This window comes from Lissotriton helveticus, chromosome 3_1 (genome assembly GCF_964261635.1).
Source record: "Lissotriton helveticus chromosome 3_1, aLisHel1.1, whole genome shotgun sequence".
NCBI lineage: Eukaryota > Metazoa > Chordata > Amphibia > Caudata > Salamandridae > Lissotriton > Lissotriton helveticus.
Window position 1 is genome coordinate 588,190,045 of NC_136061.1, and position 18,237 is coordinate 588,208,281.

The following is an 18,237-nucleotide window of genomic DNA, read 5'->3' on the forward strand; positions in this document are numbered from 1 at the left end:
GACTCAGGCCGGAACTCCTCCTTCTGAGTTCCGACTTATTTTTTCAACGGACCCTTGTGGAGTGTGATTGGGGAGGATCTGAGTATCGTTATGGCTACCTTAACCCCTTGGATGAGCCCAAAAGACAACTGGTAAGAGGAGCTGGTGGTCCAGTGGTCTGGACACCTCTTCAAACACGGGACTTGTCTTGCCTCATAGTAAGGCTACTGAGGAAGAAGCTTTGTTTGCCATGGTGGTGAGGAGGGCAGCTTAATTCCTGGATCTTATGCTGCCGTCAGTGACACTTAAGACAAACGTCTTGGCAGAGATACTTCAGCCTGGAGTTGCCCCACAGATCCTCTCTTGCCTCACAAATATCCTGCTCAGGAGAGGGGTCAATTCCTGCACAGAGGCTCCTTTGCACAGGGCAATTGCCCACCACCATTGCCCCACTCCTAGGGAGCCAGCTTTCCTCACCCAGCATCCCACCCCTGCGAGCCTGGTTGTCCAGGCCTCCACGTCCAAAGTCGACCCTGGTGTGTTCCCTACCACACCGCTGGATAGGGAATCCAAGAGGCTGGATACCTTTGGCAAGAGGATGTTCTATTCCGTCTGCCTTGCACTGTGGTCAGTTAACAACGCATGCCTCTTAGGCCTATATAGCCACACAGTTTGGTATTTAGTTGCCCAAATTCTGTCCAGTCTCAGTGGAGGCCCAAGCAGGGTTGCAACAAAGTTCATCACTCACTGGCACTCAGACCCCATGCCTCGTTAAAATATACTGCCTTTTAGGGGAATGTCCAGGTATCCATTAATGACATGCCCTTTGATAGCACCATCTATTTGGTGATAAGGCAGATTCAGTGCTGGAGCGCTTTAATGACAGCCGGGCCACTGCCTGATCGCTGGGTCTTTCCATGGCCCAAAGCCAACAACATTCTGTCTTTGGCCTCTTCCGTGGCTACATAGGTGCTGCGAGCAACATCCATTCCCGCCCAAACACCGAGGCCAACAAGGTCCCCTGTCCTTTCTTAGACGCAGATGCGGCTCCTACAAGACCCAAGGGACACAAAGCTAGTGGTCTACCCAGTACGCTAGCCCCTGACAGCTGCAGCCTCCACACCCCTTTAGGAAACTCATTGGTGGCAAGATTTACATCACCTGCCCTGCTGGCAGTCTATAACATTGGACAAATGGGTACTTCAGATTGTTCAGCGCGGTTGCTCCATCCATTTCTTAGACAACCAGCATCCCATGCCATCATCCTCAGACTGGCTGATGATGGATCACCTCTCCCTGCTCCTTCAGGAAGTGCAGGTTATTTTCACCAAAGAAGCCATCAGGAGGGTGCCAGCATCAGAAGTAGGCTGTAGTTGGTATTCTCGCTACTTTCAGGTGCTTAAGAAGGACGGAGGCCTTCTCCCTGAAGAATAAGAAATTCAAGATCACAACGTTGGCTCAAGTCCTGTCCGCCTCAGACCCTGGAGAGTTGATAGTAACTCTGGACTTGCAGGACACCTAGTTTTATATGCACGTCCTCTCTGGCCACATGCGTTACCTGGTTCACGGTGAGCCACAAGCATTTTCAGTTTAATGTGCTCTCTTTTGGTCAAACCAGTGCCCCTCAGGTGGTCACCAAGGTAATGAGGGTGGTTACAGAAAATCTGTGGAGGTCAAGGGTTCCCATCTTCCCCTGCCTCAATGACTTGCTGTTCAAGGTGGGCTCGTCCCAGGTAGTCAACTCCCACCTCCAGACTACGGAGGACCGCCTGCATTTGCTTGGGTTCACTATCAATGTGCCTAAGTCACACCTGACTCTCTCTCAAACGCTCCCTCTCATCAGAGCTGTTCTGGATACAGGACAGTTTTGGGCCTATTCTCTGTAATGGCGAGTCCAGAATATTTAGGCTATGATTCCGATGTTTCAGCCTCTATCCTGTATTTCAGAGAGACTCACTCTGAGACTGCTGTATAGTTACAGTAGGCACAGTATCAGGGGAATCTTTCAGATCTGGTCCAGATTTCATAGGGAACTTTGGAAGATCTAAAATGGAGGTTAACAAACCATGATTGGAGCAGACCCCTCTACCTTGCCCAACTGGGAATTACTTTGGTGATAGATGCATCACTCCTGGGTTGGGGTAGCCATCTGGAACAAGTGGATATCAGATACTTTGGTCCCAGGCGGCGTCTCATCTACACATCATCTTGATGGAGTTGAGAGCAATTCACCTGGCATTGAAAGGCTTTCTTCCTTCCATCAAGGGAAGGCTGGTTCAGGTATTCATGCACAACACCACCGCCATGTGGTATTGCAACAACCAGGACAGAGTGGGGTTGTGGACCTTGTTCAGGATGCTCTGCATCTCTAGACATGGCTGATACATCAGGACATATTCCTGGTTATACAATAGCTGGTGGGATCTCTGAATGCCAGAGCAGACAAAGTAAGCCGTCAATGCCTCTTGGTTTACAAATGGCGTCTTCACTTGGAGGTGATGCAAGATCTCTTCAGCAACTGGGGACAACCTTGGTTAGATCTAGTCGCCACTACTGACAATATGCAGCTGACACTCTTTGACCTCCTTTCTGAAGTCTGCAATGTCATTCTGGCAGCCAGACATCCCTCAACCAAGTCAGTATACTCCTGACTTCGGGACAAATTTGTGGCTTGGTTTGCTACCAAAAATGTTGATTCCCTCTCGACACCTTTATCCAAGGTGTTGTTATTTATTTTATTGTTAGCCTGGCATGGCTTTGCTGTGGGCACTGCTAAAGGGTATCTTTCAGCCATATTAGCTGTCTTGCGGGTTCTGGTTCATCCTACCCTCATTCAAGTCACCTATTGTGACCCATTTTCTCAAAGGTCTCCAACATGTTCCCCCTATACCCTTCATCATGCTCCAATGGGACCTGTACTAAGGTTTGACTTTTTTGATGTGCTCACCATCCCAAGTCTGTGCACAGCTGCCCTTTATGTCTCTTGACCATCAAAACAGCTTTTCTAGTGTCCATTTCAACAGGCAGGAGTGTTAACAAACTGTATGTACTCTTCGTGCACCATCCATAAACAACTTATTCCCCAGATAAACTGATTCTGAGAACACTTGCCACTTTCCTACTGAAAGTGGTGATACCCTTTCATGTAGGCCAGACCATATCACTGCCGCACTTCTTTGCTCCACCTCACCCTTCCAGAGATGAGGAGAGACTCCACCTCCCGGACTGAAAAAGACTGTTATCATTTTACATTGATTGTACCAAGGAATTCCGGGTGGATAATCAACTCTTAGCAAAGTAAGGAAAGACTATGCTAAAAAAGTACCATCTCAAGATGGATTGTGCTCTGCTTTAAAATCTGCCACATTGTGGCCAAAAAGCAACCTCCTGAGGGTTTGAGTGATCATTCCAAGAACCAAGGCCACTACCACTGTGTTAGCTCATGGAGTTCCTGCCCTGGACGTCAGTCAGGCCGCAAAGTGGGCATTTTTATATGTTTACCGAGCACTACTCCCAGTTCTATCATGGCGGGCACTTTGCCTGTTCAGTCCATCAGGATTTCCTAGTCTAAATCTGTTCACAGACCCACCTCCTGGGAGGTGTTGCTTAGATATCTATTGTAAGGTATCTGCACCTAGAAGTCTCTATCAGATGAAGAAGTTACTTAGTTTTGGTAAAGCCTTTGCCAACCCTACCATTCTTCCTGCTCTGTAACAGGTTGTAAGTACTTAGTGTCTGCACACTGATCTGTCAGCTTTCTGACAGCAGAGGTACTGCTGAATATTTTTCGATCCATTCTGAACCCTGGGAAACATTCTAAGGTAAGGAATCTGCGATTAAGACAGAGTCTCTACCAGATATGGTGTTACCGAAGGTAAGTAACTTGTTCTTTTAGTCCAGAGGCTACAGGGTTAACCTGATGAGTTATCATAATTGGGCCAAAAAAACATAAGGCTTGATTTATATGTTGCCAGAAGGGTACTTCAACAGCAACGCTGATGGAGTACCCTTCCTGCCAACCTCAGGGTCTGCCCGCTAGATTTAAATGCGTAGGAACTTTGGTGTGATCAGGACATGGACTACTTCATCTCTGCCATTATTAGACCCCTCCGATGGCCTGATGGAATTAGGGCCATCTGAGTTTGAACTGTATGTCCACCCACCTAATTTAAATGGGTGTACATACAGGTCAGTTTTCATTGCCCTTCATCGCCATAAAAACCCTGTTGGTAAAGGGCAGTAAAAACTACAAAATGCCCCCTCGTCATGGAAGATAACTTCCATGATGAGGGGAGCATTGTTTTTTTTTATTTTCAAAAACGAAATCCCACTTGGGGCGTGGGAGAGTTCAGATTAAAAAAAAATGCTCCTTTGACGTACTGCTCTGTCATGTTTTACAGAGTCACACAGCAAAGTTACAATGCATTACTAGGAATCGCCTTGATGGCGGATCATGCCAGTGCATTAAATGTCAGCCCTATGACCGTGTATACATTTGGCAGTCGGGAACTCTGCCTGGGCAACAGAGTAAAATACTCCATCACCCTGGCAGAAGACCTCCCGACCACTAAGATATAAATCGGGCCTATAGTGAAAACGTAACTGGCAGTGAATGAGTAGGTAGAGAAAAGAGGATAGCCAAGGTTTCTTTCCAGAAATAAATGAGAAATCTGATATCGATTTAACAGTATTTTCCTTTGTTTATGCTTCTGCAATTGATCAGGATAACTCAGTGGTTGCTGGAACAGAAGTATCCATGCGAGGAGAAGAAGAAGAAACACTTGGATGAAAAAGGAAGTCGGAAACTTTGGTTGCACTTTCATTGTCATAAGGAAATTCTGCCATTGGTGTAGAGGATCCACAAGTATCTTGAGTTACATTAAGACAACATCGCAGATATTGTTCTAGGCTTTGGTTCATTCTCTTTGTTGGTACACTTGATTGGGGATAGAAACCAGAAAACATAGTTGTTCAATTCCCAATAACTTTAAGAAGTCTTTTCAAAATTAGAAAGATAGTGACTATGTCTGTCACATATAATAATGTACGGTAATCCAAGAAGGTAAAATATCAACAAAAAACATAATGTAATTTATTCAGCTGTTGATGAATTAGACACGTGAAAAATAAACCATCTTTGAAAAAGTGTCTACTGTAAGCATTATTATTTGATATTTTCCAGAGGATGGAAGCTCTGTAATAAAATCTGTAGAATGTATATGCCAAGATTCTTGAGCTACAATTAATGGCTGTAAATATCCGAAATACTTGTATTATAGAACATTAGAATAAACAGTTAGCTGCCAGAAATATTGTAATACTAAATAGAGCATAGTATTTACTCCCCCGTGACCTGAAATGAAATGGCACATTCCCATCACATCTAAGGTAGTTCCTTAGCTGGCACACTGATGGCTTGCTGGCTAAAATACAATTGTTCTCATCGAACTGAAGCAGTCTTTACTTCAACATTTTCTAGTTCATTTGGATCCCTCTGTTCTTGAGGCATTTAACTTTGTCTAAATGACTAAACTGTTCTAACCACAAGTTGGGGGAAAATCACAGGTTTATAATAACTGTTGGCACTTGCCATCTCTGATGGGTCACCCCCAAGCTTTCTGCCTTTACGCCTCTTGTTTTTCTGAATTCGGTTGTGTTGGTGTTAGGACTCTGTGCACTTTACCACAGCTAACCAGTGCCAAAATGCGTGTGCTCTCCCCCTATAACTGTCAAATTGGCTTACTCCTGACTGGCCGATTTACTTGTAAGTCCCTAGTAAATGGTACTACCAATTCCCAGTGCCTGTAAATTAAATCCTGCTAGCGGGCCTGCACTGCTCATGCCCCCCACTTGAAGTTGCCATTGAAAACATTACTGAGGCCTGTCATTGCAGCCTGCAGGGCAGTTGTAAACTACAATTCTGACCTGGCAAAATACAGTCTTTGCCAGGCCTAAACCATCTTTTTTTACTACTTAAAAGTCACCCCTTTGGTAGGCCCTAAAGGCTCAGAGTGCAGGGTGAACTGCAGTTAAAATGCAGGATATGTTGATTTATGATTTACCTGCCCTGATAGTGAAAAGCTTATAAAGTTGTTTTTCACTACTGTAAGGCCTATCTCTCCCATTGGCTAAGACTAGACAATCCGTAGCCGGCTCTCCTCCTCCACCCCATTCCTGCATATCTGCCGTCCACTTGCGTATCGTAGGAGGCGTGGCCTGCATCCAATGTACTGCAACACGCCGTCTACCAAGTACCAGCCCTAAGTGTGCAAAACTGTGTTGCATTTTATTAGTCCTCTTTCGGGTCGGAAGGACACCCAATAGGAAGTGCTTAATGGTGCTCTCAACGCGGAGACCTGTCACTTCTCTGAGCGTCTCCAGCACCCCCCTCCAATTTTGCTGAAACCTAGGACAATCCCATGTCATATGTATAAAGGTAGCCGGTTCCATGCCTCAGCAAAGGTACTCTGTGAAGTGTGCCATATTAATGAGTGCCAGGCTATAGGGTCTCATGTAAGTGCGGTGTAGATAGTTAAATTGTATGAGCTTTAAACGGGCATTGCCGGACACGTTTTGCACCTGCTCAAATGCTGTCTACTAATTTATCCGTGAGCAGCGTTGGCAAGTCTCTTGACCATCTATCCCAAACCTGCGCGACATCTACTTTCCAATCAGCTTTGAGGGCCCGATATAGGATTGAAATTAAGCCCCTGTGTGTATCTGGGTCTAGAATTGCCAGCCGTATGTTGGATTCTGCTGGTTCCTCTGGGAATGTGTTCCATATCTCCCGCATAGTGCAAGAGATCTTCGCACACTGCAGATACTGTCCGCCCAGGAGGTCAAAACACAACTGCACCTCCCTTAATGTAAGGAATGTTTCAGTGCAGGATTAGTCACCTGCAGTATTGCAACTCCCCCTTCCGACCATTTCGCCAGGTCCATGACCTCTTGGATCTGGCAATAGCCATGCAACCATCGCAGAAGCAGCGCTAGGCATAAGGCGCTTTACGCAGTACCAACGTGACCGTCCTTTTCCAGGCCCTTGCTACTTGTCTCACCACAAATGAGTAGTGCTGCGGTGTTCAAGCTCCCATCTAAAGGCATTTTGGTAGATTATTTTCCCACCCCAATCTGCCAGGAGTTCCTTTTCCACGTTGGGGCCCTCCGCACACCAAAGTTCTGCGTATGGAAGGAGAGGGGCCATGTAGTACAGTTGTCGGTCTGTTCGGTGTCTAGCTTTAGAATCTCCAACTCTATTCCATTTTCCAGACCAGCGATAGTAGAAGGCTATTAAGGGTCTTAAAAGTGGGGTTAGGGACAATGAAAAAGGAGTTCTGTATGACAAATAGGCATCTCGGTAGGAGCACCATCCGAGCCAGCGCGGCCTGTCCCATGACCGAGAGAGGGAGGCGATTCCAAAAGTCAATGGAAGCTTTTAAACCCCTGATCAATATGCCTACAGTCAAATTATGCTGCTCCTCTGTTTTATGGGTGACCTGAATCCCCATGTATCGGAAGTTATTGTTCCTCCTTTGGAAATTTGTGCGGGGAGCGCTGCTGCATCCATTTTTGCTAGTGCAGCAAGTGGAAACAGGGTAGATTGACCATTATTGACTTTAGGACTGGACACTTTGCCAAAATTCATTAGTATGTCCAGTAACTTGGGCAGCGCCTCTTTGGGTCGGGTTAAATATAACAAGGCATCATCTGCGTATAGGAACACCACATGTACCCGTCCATCCACTGATATACCACCGAGAGGTCCCGTCACAGCCTAATCGCCATCGACTACATTGCCAGGGTGAATAAGAGCAGAGACAGCGGAAATCCTTACCTAGAGAAAACCTTTCGTAGATCACCCTACCGCTGCGCAACTATGCGGTGGGTAGATGGTGTAGAAGACATATCCAGGCAACATATTCCTGGCCTAATCCCATTCTTGTCAGTACCTCCTAGAGATAATCACATCTCAGGGTATCAAAGGCCTTTTCAATAGTTAAGGCAAGTACTGTGGCCCTGAGATTCATTGTAGCTGTGGTGTGTAAAATTTGTGACAGTCTACGCAGATTCATATGGGTGCCACTGCCTGGCATGAAGCCACACTGGTCAGTGTGGACTAGATTGATGATTATCCTGCGTGTACTTTTTATCTTAACCCACTCATCTACTTGCATCTCAGTGACTTTGATAGCATTACATTTATCAATGTCCTGTTTTCTTCTGACCATTCTTTTTTTTCACCTATTTTGCATCTTTCCAAACTAGACCTCCTATTCATATTATGTCACTTTCTATTCACTCTTCTTGGATACATTAAACAATTAGTATTTCTGTACCAGAAAAGCTCAAACAATGAGAATCCCATATTTTAGTGTGGTGTTAATCTGAACACTATTACTGCCTTCTTCGCCTGCTCCTTCCAACGCAACCCCCAAGCAACTGCTTGCTGTATTGACTCCTTAAAGACTTTGTTAAAGCATTCCTTAATGCCAGTAGCTTCATGATTAAAATAAAATTCGGTTTTCTTACGTGTAATTCTCTGTTCTTTAAGAACGGTTCCATATTTGTGGAAGTGAGTTGAATCCCATTCACAATCAATAGGACAGAGGGATAATCTTCCCTACCAAACAATTAATCTAGGAAGCAGATAGCGTCATAAGTTTCTATTGCATTGGCCACCTTTATCTCTGGCCAACTTAAATACATATCAATAAAACTTATAACAAACTTGTATAAACTTGGCTTAACTTGAAGTGCGAATGGGCCCAATAATATCCAATGCTATTTCTTCCCGGGACCAGAAGGCGACTTATGCAAAATTATGTTGAATTCTACATTTCCATATTTTGTCACTGTTTACACATTCACTGCAGTTTCTCACTGCTCTTTCAGTCATCAAATCCATACTGGCCACCAATAACTATCCCTAACTCTTTCCTTAGTAATGGATATGTCTAGATGACTTTAATGGTCGCTAACATTAAGGCGCTTTATTAAGTTAGATGAGGCACCAGTCTACTACCTCTTAAGAGTAAACTAACTTTCATTAAGAGTTTATCCCTCACATTACAGTAACATCTGCTACCCTGTATATGCATTCTTAGTTTTCCAGGCTCCCTTCAACAAGTTAATCACTTCTTGCTAGACTTGATTGCCTTCAAACTCGTTTTGTCATAACTTTGTCATAAGTCCCATCGTCAAAAACATCACTGATCAAATCTTCCCCTTTATCATCCATGACACATAACCTGGAAAAACAATGTGCTAAGAACTTTTTAGCATCTGGAACATATTTTAAATCAAAATCAAAATCCTGGAGGACAACTATCCTCTTCTGTATCATTCTCAAAATCAGATCTATTCCTTTCTTGGTGGAAATGTTCTTTCATTGTTTGTTGTCAGTTTTGATCTAAAAAAAAAACCTTACCTTTCTTATTGCCCAGTAAATCTCAAAAGCGTCTTTCTCTATAAAAGATTCCTATTTGTAAAGCGTAAACATATCACCCCCATAAGGGTTTCAAGGTGTTGAGGGCTGTCGGGTAGAATAAGTGAGCTAATGTCCACAGCCACAAGATGCTGAGCTGCTTCCAGCGCTAGGGATCGAACCGTGAACCCACGCTCTGCCTCTCTGGCTGCTGCGCCACACCTCGCTGTGTGTCATTGTCTGGCTTAAAACTACTTAGACTTAGCGCCTTCTCCACATTTACTTTATTATATACTTCTCTTCACAAATTTGATCCCAAGCAAATTCAGTACCTTTCTTTAGCAACCTTTTCATGGTCTTACTTTTTTTCTACAAAATTATAAGTAACAATATCATGTGCCCTAAAGTAACTTGCTACCTCGCCATGCACAGTGCTATAATCAATGATGTGATTTCAGATGTTGCACTAATGTAATAAATGGTTTCATAGAACATGTATAAGTGATGTAATATCAGAGGAATTTAGCAGTGAATGGCAAGGGTGCGAGTTACTTTCGGACATGAGGTATAGTTAGTTGAGACAACTATAACTAGTGAGTTTTAGCAGTTTTGTTAATTTAAAATGGTATTTATTTTTTAACTGACATTTTCAGCTAACTAACATTCCTTTAATTTGTATTTCTTTCAGTGAATTTCTAAGGTTTTTCTTTAATGAGTAGTGAGATATTATTACATTTCATAACTATAATGACACATTGACCTTTGTTTTTTTTCAGTGAATTTGTTTTAATAAAAATGTAGATGTCCATTGTGTTAGGCACAGGGGTTTTTAGGGGCATATTAGCAATGAGAGTACTTGCATGAAATATTGGTATCCATAATTGGGGTATCCTGTTGAAATGAGATATGAAGCTTGTAACCCATAACACCTGTGAAACAGGCCCCTTGGGTTATCTTGAAAATGAAAAGTTCCTTATAAAGCATTTACTGTTTTCAGGAGCATCATGGTGAACCTACCTACATCCCTGACTCCAAAATGAACCTATTACTTATTTAGTCCTAATATGACACAAGATTTCCAGCCCACATCAAGAATTTCAAAGTCTCCAGGCTGTACATTTTGAGTGTGCTTCTGACTTGCTCTGCTCTGATACATCTTAAGACCCAAGGAACCGCAGCGACCTGCAGTCAAGTTACTACTGGTGGGTCCCTTGCTGACCTCATCTGTTTCCTTGGGTCCTGTTAACAGACCCGTACCAACACTGGTGCAGACTTTTACCCTGGCCCCGGTATCCACACTGGTACCAATTCCACAGATGCCAGAGGATGATCTGGCATCAACACCAGTGTTTAACCATGAAACGACTTTGGTTCATGTCTAATCAATACTGTTCTACGAAATCACAAAAGAGCAACCACTCGTCAGGCAGCTTGACTCTAAACCAGTGCCTCTGCCACTCTGAACCATTGGCAACACTGAAGGCCACCAGGATGTTGATGAAGTTGATTGGAATGTGGATGGCTTGCTTCCCCCATTATGCTGATAATGCCTTATATACTGGTTTACAGGATGCCAGTGGGCTTGGTACATCTCTTAAGAAAAAGCTTGAATTGTCACGTGGGCTACCAGAGAGTGCCTGATTTACAGTGGTGCTTTGGAGGGCAGCTGGGGCACTAGAATTACAACTACTCTACATTGAGACCAGAGCAAATGTTTTGACAACATTTCTACCTCTTAGCTCAGCGACTTCTGAGCCCTTACTTCCTTTTTATAATGCCCTGACAGATACTTTGATGGCTACTTGGTTTAGGCCTAGTTTTTTCCCACTTGTTAATAGGAAGGTGACCAGACAGCAGAGACTGGAGACTGGTAACTCAGATTTTCTCTCCAAGCACCCTACCCTAGAGGCTATTATTGTACAGACCTCGACCAGTAAAATGAATCCAAACTCATTTCCAACCTCTCCTCCGGATAGAGAATTCTAGAGGATTGATGCTTTTGGCAAGGGTAATTTTTTATTCTCCCAGTCTAGCGCTACAGTTCTCAAATTCAATTACCTACTAGGCTGCTGCACACATGCCCTTTGGGCATTGCCAGCAGTCCTGGAAGACCTCACGGCGTCTTTGGCCCAGACAACACATGATGGACAGGACGCAGCCATGAATGCTATCCATGAATACTAAGGATTGCCTGGGGAAGGATGTCAGTACTAGTATTATTCTTTGTAGATGCACATGGCTGTAATCCACAGGAATCTCTGACACCTTACAGCCCTCCGTAATGAACATATGCTTTAAAGACAGGACTATAGAACCCTGCTTGGAGCTGTTAACCCCTGCTAAACGTTTTCCATATCAGTTCCAAACGTTTAGAGGCTATTCTAGAGAGCTGGCACATTGACAGAGATAGACTTCCCACCCAGTGATGAAGCAAACACCCCAGTCCTTTTGAGGCCTCAGTTTTCCAGTTCTTCCTCCCCTGCTGACAAACAACTTTAGTTTGCCCATAGTGGCTCATGCCCAACCAGTGTGGGGCGCAGGATTAATCACTTCTTCCTAGGTTGGCGATCCAATATGTTAGACAGATGGGTCTTGCAGATTGTTCAAGATAGGTATGACTTACCTGTTCACTCCTCCCCTCCCACTATTCCTCGTATACCAGAACAAATTAAGTACAAGTAATTGTCCATCTTTTTGCTCTTTAAGGGTGCCATTGGAAAGGTGTCAGCCCCATGGTAGCTAGTCAAAGAGCAGTCAGACTTAACTAAATGCAATGTTTAAAGGATCTGTGTGTCACTTCAAATAGTGAAACAGTGAAAACACCACACAAAAAGATCCCACTTCAGATCTGAAAAATAGAGCGAAATTTAATAAATAAAAAAGACCAACATGGGATGGACAGAGGTGCCAGTGCTAGTTTTTGTGAAAAATATCAGGGCTCCTTGTGAATTTCAGTGATTTTTGTAAACTTTTCGTTCGTAACCAAAACTGCACTTTAACTGTGTTTTAGGTGTATTTCTAAGAATTATCTAACATATGTTAAGGAGTTCTAACAAAGAAAGCCATATCTTCACATTAATGTTTGGGTTTTTTCAGTGACTTTCCGGGGGGTTCTTCCTTTTATGCATAATGTATTTCTGAAAGGACATTGTTTTGACATAGACCGGAAGTTCCTTTGTGTCTGGACAAAGCTATACCTATCTGATTAGCTCTACTAAAAGCAAAACAACTTGTGTCAGGGGCTTTTATTCATTCCTGTTTGGTTTAGACGGTATTGTACCAATACCGTGAATGGAATGGTAAAAGGCTAGTATCATTTTTCATCTCGGTGTGGATGGCACTAGCTAATCCTATGCTTAAAGACTTTTCTTCCAAATTTGCAAAAGGCTTTGCCACATTTCTAACTCTGTGTAGATGGCACTATACTAATCCTATGCTTACAAACTCTGCTAAAAAACAGACATTTCTGATCAGCAGATTTGGAAAGCTGGTGGTGCTGTGGAGTGCTAATAACTGCTCTCCACCTCACACCTGGAAACATCCTCAGGATTTCCTACTTCCTTATTTTCATATTTTATCTAGCACTCTAAGCCTGAAAGACATTGTTTTAAAAACAACCAGCCCACCCTGAAATTCAACATATATGTTTAGTTTCACAAATCATTGCTCACACAGCTGCCTAGTAAACTATACTTCACACACCACACACATTGCTCATGACGTCACCTTTCATGTAACAGATGATTTCACAAATGACATAAATGACCTCACTACTCACATGACATAGGACCTTATCATTAACATTAACATTTTTGGTCAGGTAATGGATTGTGTCCTGTACAACATTGCAGCGTAGACCCATAGAGAAAATGGCATGTAAGCCCTTTGGCCGTTCAAGCCTATGCACAGTCTGCAGTCAGTAGGTGGAAGATGCACTTTACAATTTTAGGCCACATGGAGAACCTACTGAATAATTTTGGCCTTGATAGTTACGTATGTGGACAAAGCACAGATTGTTTGCAAGGCTAAGGCTTAAAATAAAGGTTAACAAGCTATTTCTATGCTCTTAATCAATATTACTATTGTTCAACACAAGGCTAGACATAGTTGTAGCTCAGAGATCCTATTCTTGGGGATGGGTCAGGAAAACAGACAATGACCACCCTGACTACTATGACTTGCATTTCCTAAAAAAACAAGTTAAAACATGTTAGAATCTAATTTTGGCTCTTCACAGTAGCCAAGCTTTGTGTATTGCATATTCAAAACATTATTAAAACTGCATTACTTTCTTAATTTGTCTCAAGTATACTCACGTCCATTAGGATACCCAACCAGAAGTACATATCTGGCAGTTATCGTTCTAAGACAATTGTAATCCAGGTTACTTACTTAAGACAATTAATGTGTAACAAAAGGGCTAGCATTAGGTGATGCACCCTATCATAGAAGCTACATACTGCAGACTCATTCAGCCTGTGCTAAAAGAAGTGCATTAACTGCCGATCCATTTAAAAGTCCCATGTACCATCATTTAAGAATATTGGAGTCAGGTGAAGACGTATCTCTACCGAAGATTCAGATTCTTTTAACAGGCAGAATATTCATCTCCAACAACCACAGACAACTAGTTCCTCTCACAGCCAAAATATGTACAGTTCCTAGAAGCAGTGTGAGTCAAGTTCTGAAAATATGTCAGTCAACATCTGCGAATACACAAGGAACCATCAGCAGTTAAACAATTTAAATAGCTCAATTCTATATATGCATTTTTTAATTGATTAAAGTACTGAAGAGCTTTGCTGTAGCGTCATCATTGTACCTATTGTACTTGTGATCTAAAATGTGTCCCTCAAGCAGCCTGTTTGGTTTTCATAAAAACTCTTTTATGTTCCATTTATAATACATTACTGTTGTAACTCACACTATTTGTGGTAACATTTCAACCGCATAACTCTTCGTCACTATTCCTCTGACTGAAAATTGCGGACCAGCTACTTGCAAAGTAGTTTTTGCCTTTTCTAGACATTACTGCTAGGATACCACCTTAAGATAATGAAAATAACTAGTCATTCCTCAAAATCAATTTTGATAATGGATTATTTATCAGTGCCTTCGCCTCTGGAATGTTCTCTACATAGTAATCAGCTCCGTGAATGTCATATGCCCTAGGTACAAGTCTAATCATATGTTGTGTAGGCCCTATTTATAAGATTTGTCCGGTTAATCAATCCCACTACACTGGAGTAGAAAGATGTCTGTCTATTTAACAATCTTGATGCGCAGGGAAGGCTCAATTTCTGCAGTTTGTGAACCATGTGACATAGAGTTTAATTAATCCTCCTCACGAGATTAAGTAAAAAATCTGTCCAAAGGGGGCGCTTTACTTTTATGAACTTTTCAATAGCAAAGTGAAATAAAAGGTTGTTTAAACATATGACTATATAGCAGATCTCATGCTGGAAAACAATGCTAGGTGTGAGTAAACTTTTCATTCTCAAAATGGGCTGAACCCCAACACTTTTATAGATACTTAAGTCATAAGTGCACGTTCCTAAATTCTCGGTTGTGTTCACAAAAAGTGTACACCTTGTTGTGAGGCTAATAAATAATTGTATTCTGATTAAGTACTATTTAAAATGTGTATGACATTCCAGTTTCGAAGGCAGCATAAACGATGAAGAGACATGAACCCCATAGGTATTTAGGAACTAGATGGACATGCAACATTCCAAGAACTATGCTCTGAGTTTTGAGTATGTTGTAAATAATACATGAATAGAAAATGGATAAAAGGTTAGCAGAAAATCATCCATGTTTAAAACAAAAGCATAGAAGAGAATAACTCTGAAAATCACTTGTTGTAAAGAAATTGCATTTTTTTTAATTTGCAGGTCATGATACTGTTGTGCAACCAGCAAAGTTTCATCTGTACGCATATCGACTACTGTCACCCGCACTGTTACCTTCACCACAGTCGGTCCTGTGCCCGCTTGGTCCGTGCCATAAAACTGCTGTATGGTGATACAGTAGATTCACTGAAAGATGACAACATGGCAGGGAACATGGGCTCCAGGGGCAAAAAAACTAAAGAGGTGAGTATTTTAATTAATAGACACTACTGATGTCATATATCTTTTGCGTTAAGTAAATGAATTAGTTTTGATGAGTTACATTGTTCAGATGTTACCATAGTAAACTTTTATTTGTTATGCATGTATATCTCTCATTGACATTGTTGGTGTAAAATGCATCTAGACCTTTCAGCATATATCAGAACACTAAGAATGTACTGTAGCCTCCTTTTCGCAGCCAAACCAGGCATTAAAAGCCTTCACATCAGACACCTCAATTCCAACTCTGATAGAAAATGCTGGTTGCTCTCCCTCGGTTCGTTTTAAGCTGTCTTCACCAGATCCTTCACAAGGAAAATGATTGTCCGTTCTCCTCTCAGGGGCTATAGTGCACACAATAATCTCCAATTCCTGATACCATTAATCGAATCCCCTATTCTGAATTAATAGGTTGTTGATAGACAGGAGCTTTGGTCACGGAAAACTGCACACACTACAGGCTTAATAGAGAGATAGGATATGTAATACCAATCAGCATATAACACAAGATAGCATGCTCTAGTCTACAAAGCTAAAAGATGTGTCCTTTGTACGTCAGATTAAATAAAGAGTACATGTGCATACACAGTACTTTTCCATAACAGTTATCTTGAATTAGGAAGAAAAGTACTTCGCTTGACTCTCTACAAGCAGAAGAATCCAGGAGAGTTTGTGAAATATATGGCATTCCAAGGCCACATTGGAAGCAGTATAATTTCTACAGAGGGGAATGGGGTTTAAGAAGTGAAGATGGTGTTTTGGGACCCCTGACAGACAAAGCTCGTTTCAGTACAGCACATCTTGGAATCATCTGATAACCCCCATTACAGAGCTGATAGCCGCTTTAGTACAACTGGACATTATAGAAATCTAAAATGTGATACTTGATTATACAGTAGTGTCTAATGCAATGACCTAGAAAAGACGACAGCATACGAACAAATAAAAATAAACACACACATTTGTCCACTATGGTGATGTACATTGGTTCAAATGTTTTGAATATCCCCTCATTATTATCACATTAAATTTCTCAGCACACTATATCAAAATATTATATTCTTTCTTTTGACATCATTTGGGGTGTCATGCGCTGCCTAGAATATACCTCTTGGTTAATGCAAAGTTTTCCATCACATTCCAATAACATGCCTTCTCTTTCCTAACTCCCTTTTGCCAGCTCTTTTGAGAGTCAAGAATTGGAATGGTGCTTGATGCTCTTTATCAGTTCTTGATTTCAGTCCCTCTTAGGACACATCTGATATGAAACACACTAACAGGGCAGCTTGATTGGCACTCTCACATAGCAAAGCGTAGGCTCAAATTGGAATAATCTACTGGGTGAATAATAAAAATGTACATAAGAACCCAATTTCGTCTTATCGTTCTGGCGATCCAAATTTATAAACATCAGGCACTAGATGCAGGCCTTTATGGTGCGGAGCTGTAGGGCCACAGGGATGTGACTGTCCTGGTGACAGTCAAAAATCGCTTCATTCGACAACTGATGGGTCTCCCTATTACTAGATCTTTGCTCCCCTTAGGCTAGGAATGGGCCTTAGATCAATCTCTGATGGGATAGGAGTGAGACCTACCCTGTATGGGAGAAGGATCTGGGCCACCCCTAAGCTACATTAGTATTGCCAGGGCCTAGAAGAAGTACTCCGAATCCCAGGGTCAGGTAAAATTCCTCAGATTAGGTGGGTAAAAAAAAACTCACAGTGATTGGGAATGAGCAATTAAGGGTCGCATCCAAGGAAGCCAGTGCTACCAACATATTATCTATTAAGTCCAATTATCGTCAATATAAAATGAGAAATATGCAGGGGTAGCCCTCATTTGGTTCCCTAATGATGAAGGACGAATTTACAGAAAAGGTTTCTGGACGAGATTGAACTTGTAGCTGCCAGGAAGCTTTTCTTGCAATTTCGTTACAGGATTCTCCTGCTTTATTTTTTCACTGATACGTGGCATCGCAATATCAGGACAGCAGATTGGCTTTACCCCTCCTGTGGTGAGTCTAAAGAAAGGGTTGAGCATGTTATATTCTTCTGCCCAGCCTATCAATACAGTATTTCTAACAATTGGTTCCTTCGGGTGTGTAAGATTCCTTCTACTCACTCATAATATATGTAGTGTGTACATATATTATGAGTGAGTAGAAGGAATCTTACACACCCGAAGGAACCAATTGTTAGAAATACTGATTTATTGCCCAGGTTCTTAGGGATACTGGGTCGACCCCATAGGAGATTTGAACAGCCTTTCAATACAGCAGAAAAAAATGGATCACACCATTGTGCCAAAATGTAGGTGTTAGCATAAAGAGGCACTAAAAACATTGACATCAGTTACTAGGCAAAGTATAATCTTTGCAGTCTCATGATATCTGTTATCAATGTGGAGAACCAGGCATAGTCTAAGCACTCTGGTACTAAGGTACTAATGATGTAACATTAATCTACTAGATATTTTGCTATTGTTTACAGCGCACACTGAGTGAGGGCATAATTTTAGATTCTTTGAAGGCCTACTTTAAATTCTTACATGGATCCATACATTACTGTAATGAATTGAGATTGTCAATATAATGTATTTAATCACTTTTATATTTTTATATACCTATTTTTATCTTTTTCCCAGTGTTTACCTATTTATGTCTGTGATTTCACTATATAATTTTCTGGCAAATTGCCAAAATAAAAGATGTGATTGTTGTTG

General features: G+C 42.0%; 1 protein-coding gene across 1 annotated transcript in view; it reads left to right on the top strand.

Annotated features, from left to right (window-relative positions):
* Positions 1 to 18,237, top strand: part of UNC80 (unc-80 subunit of NALCN channel complex) — a 2,761,828-nt gene that overhangs the window by 1,171,689 nt on the left and 1,571,902 nt on the right. The window contains exon 28 of the mRNA XM_078680564.1: positions 15,298 to 15,498. Within this exon, the coding sequence (XP_078536690.1) occupies positions 15,298 to 15,498 (201 nt within the window). The remainder of the gene's footprint in view (positions 1 to 15,297; positions 15,499 to 18,237) is intronic.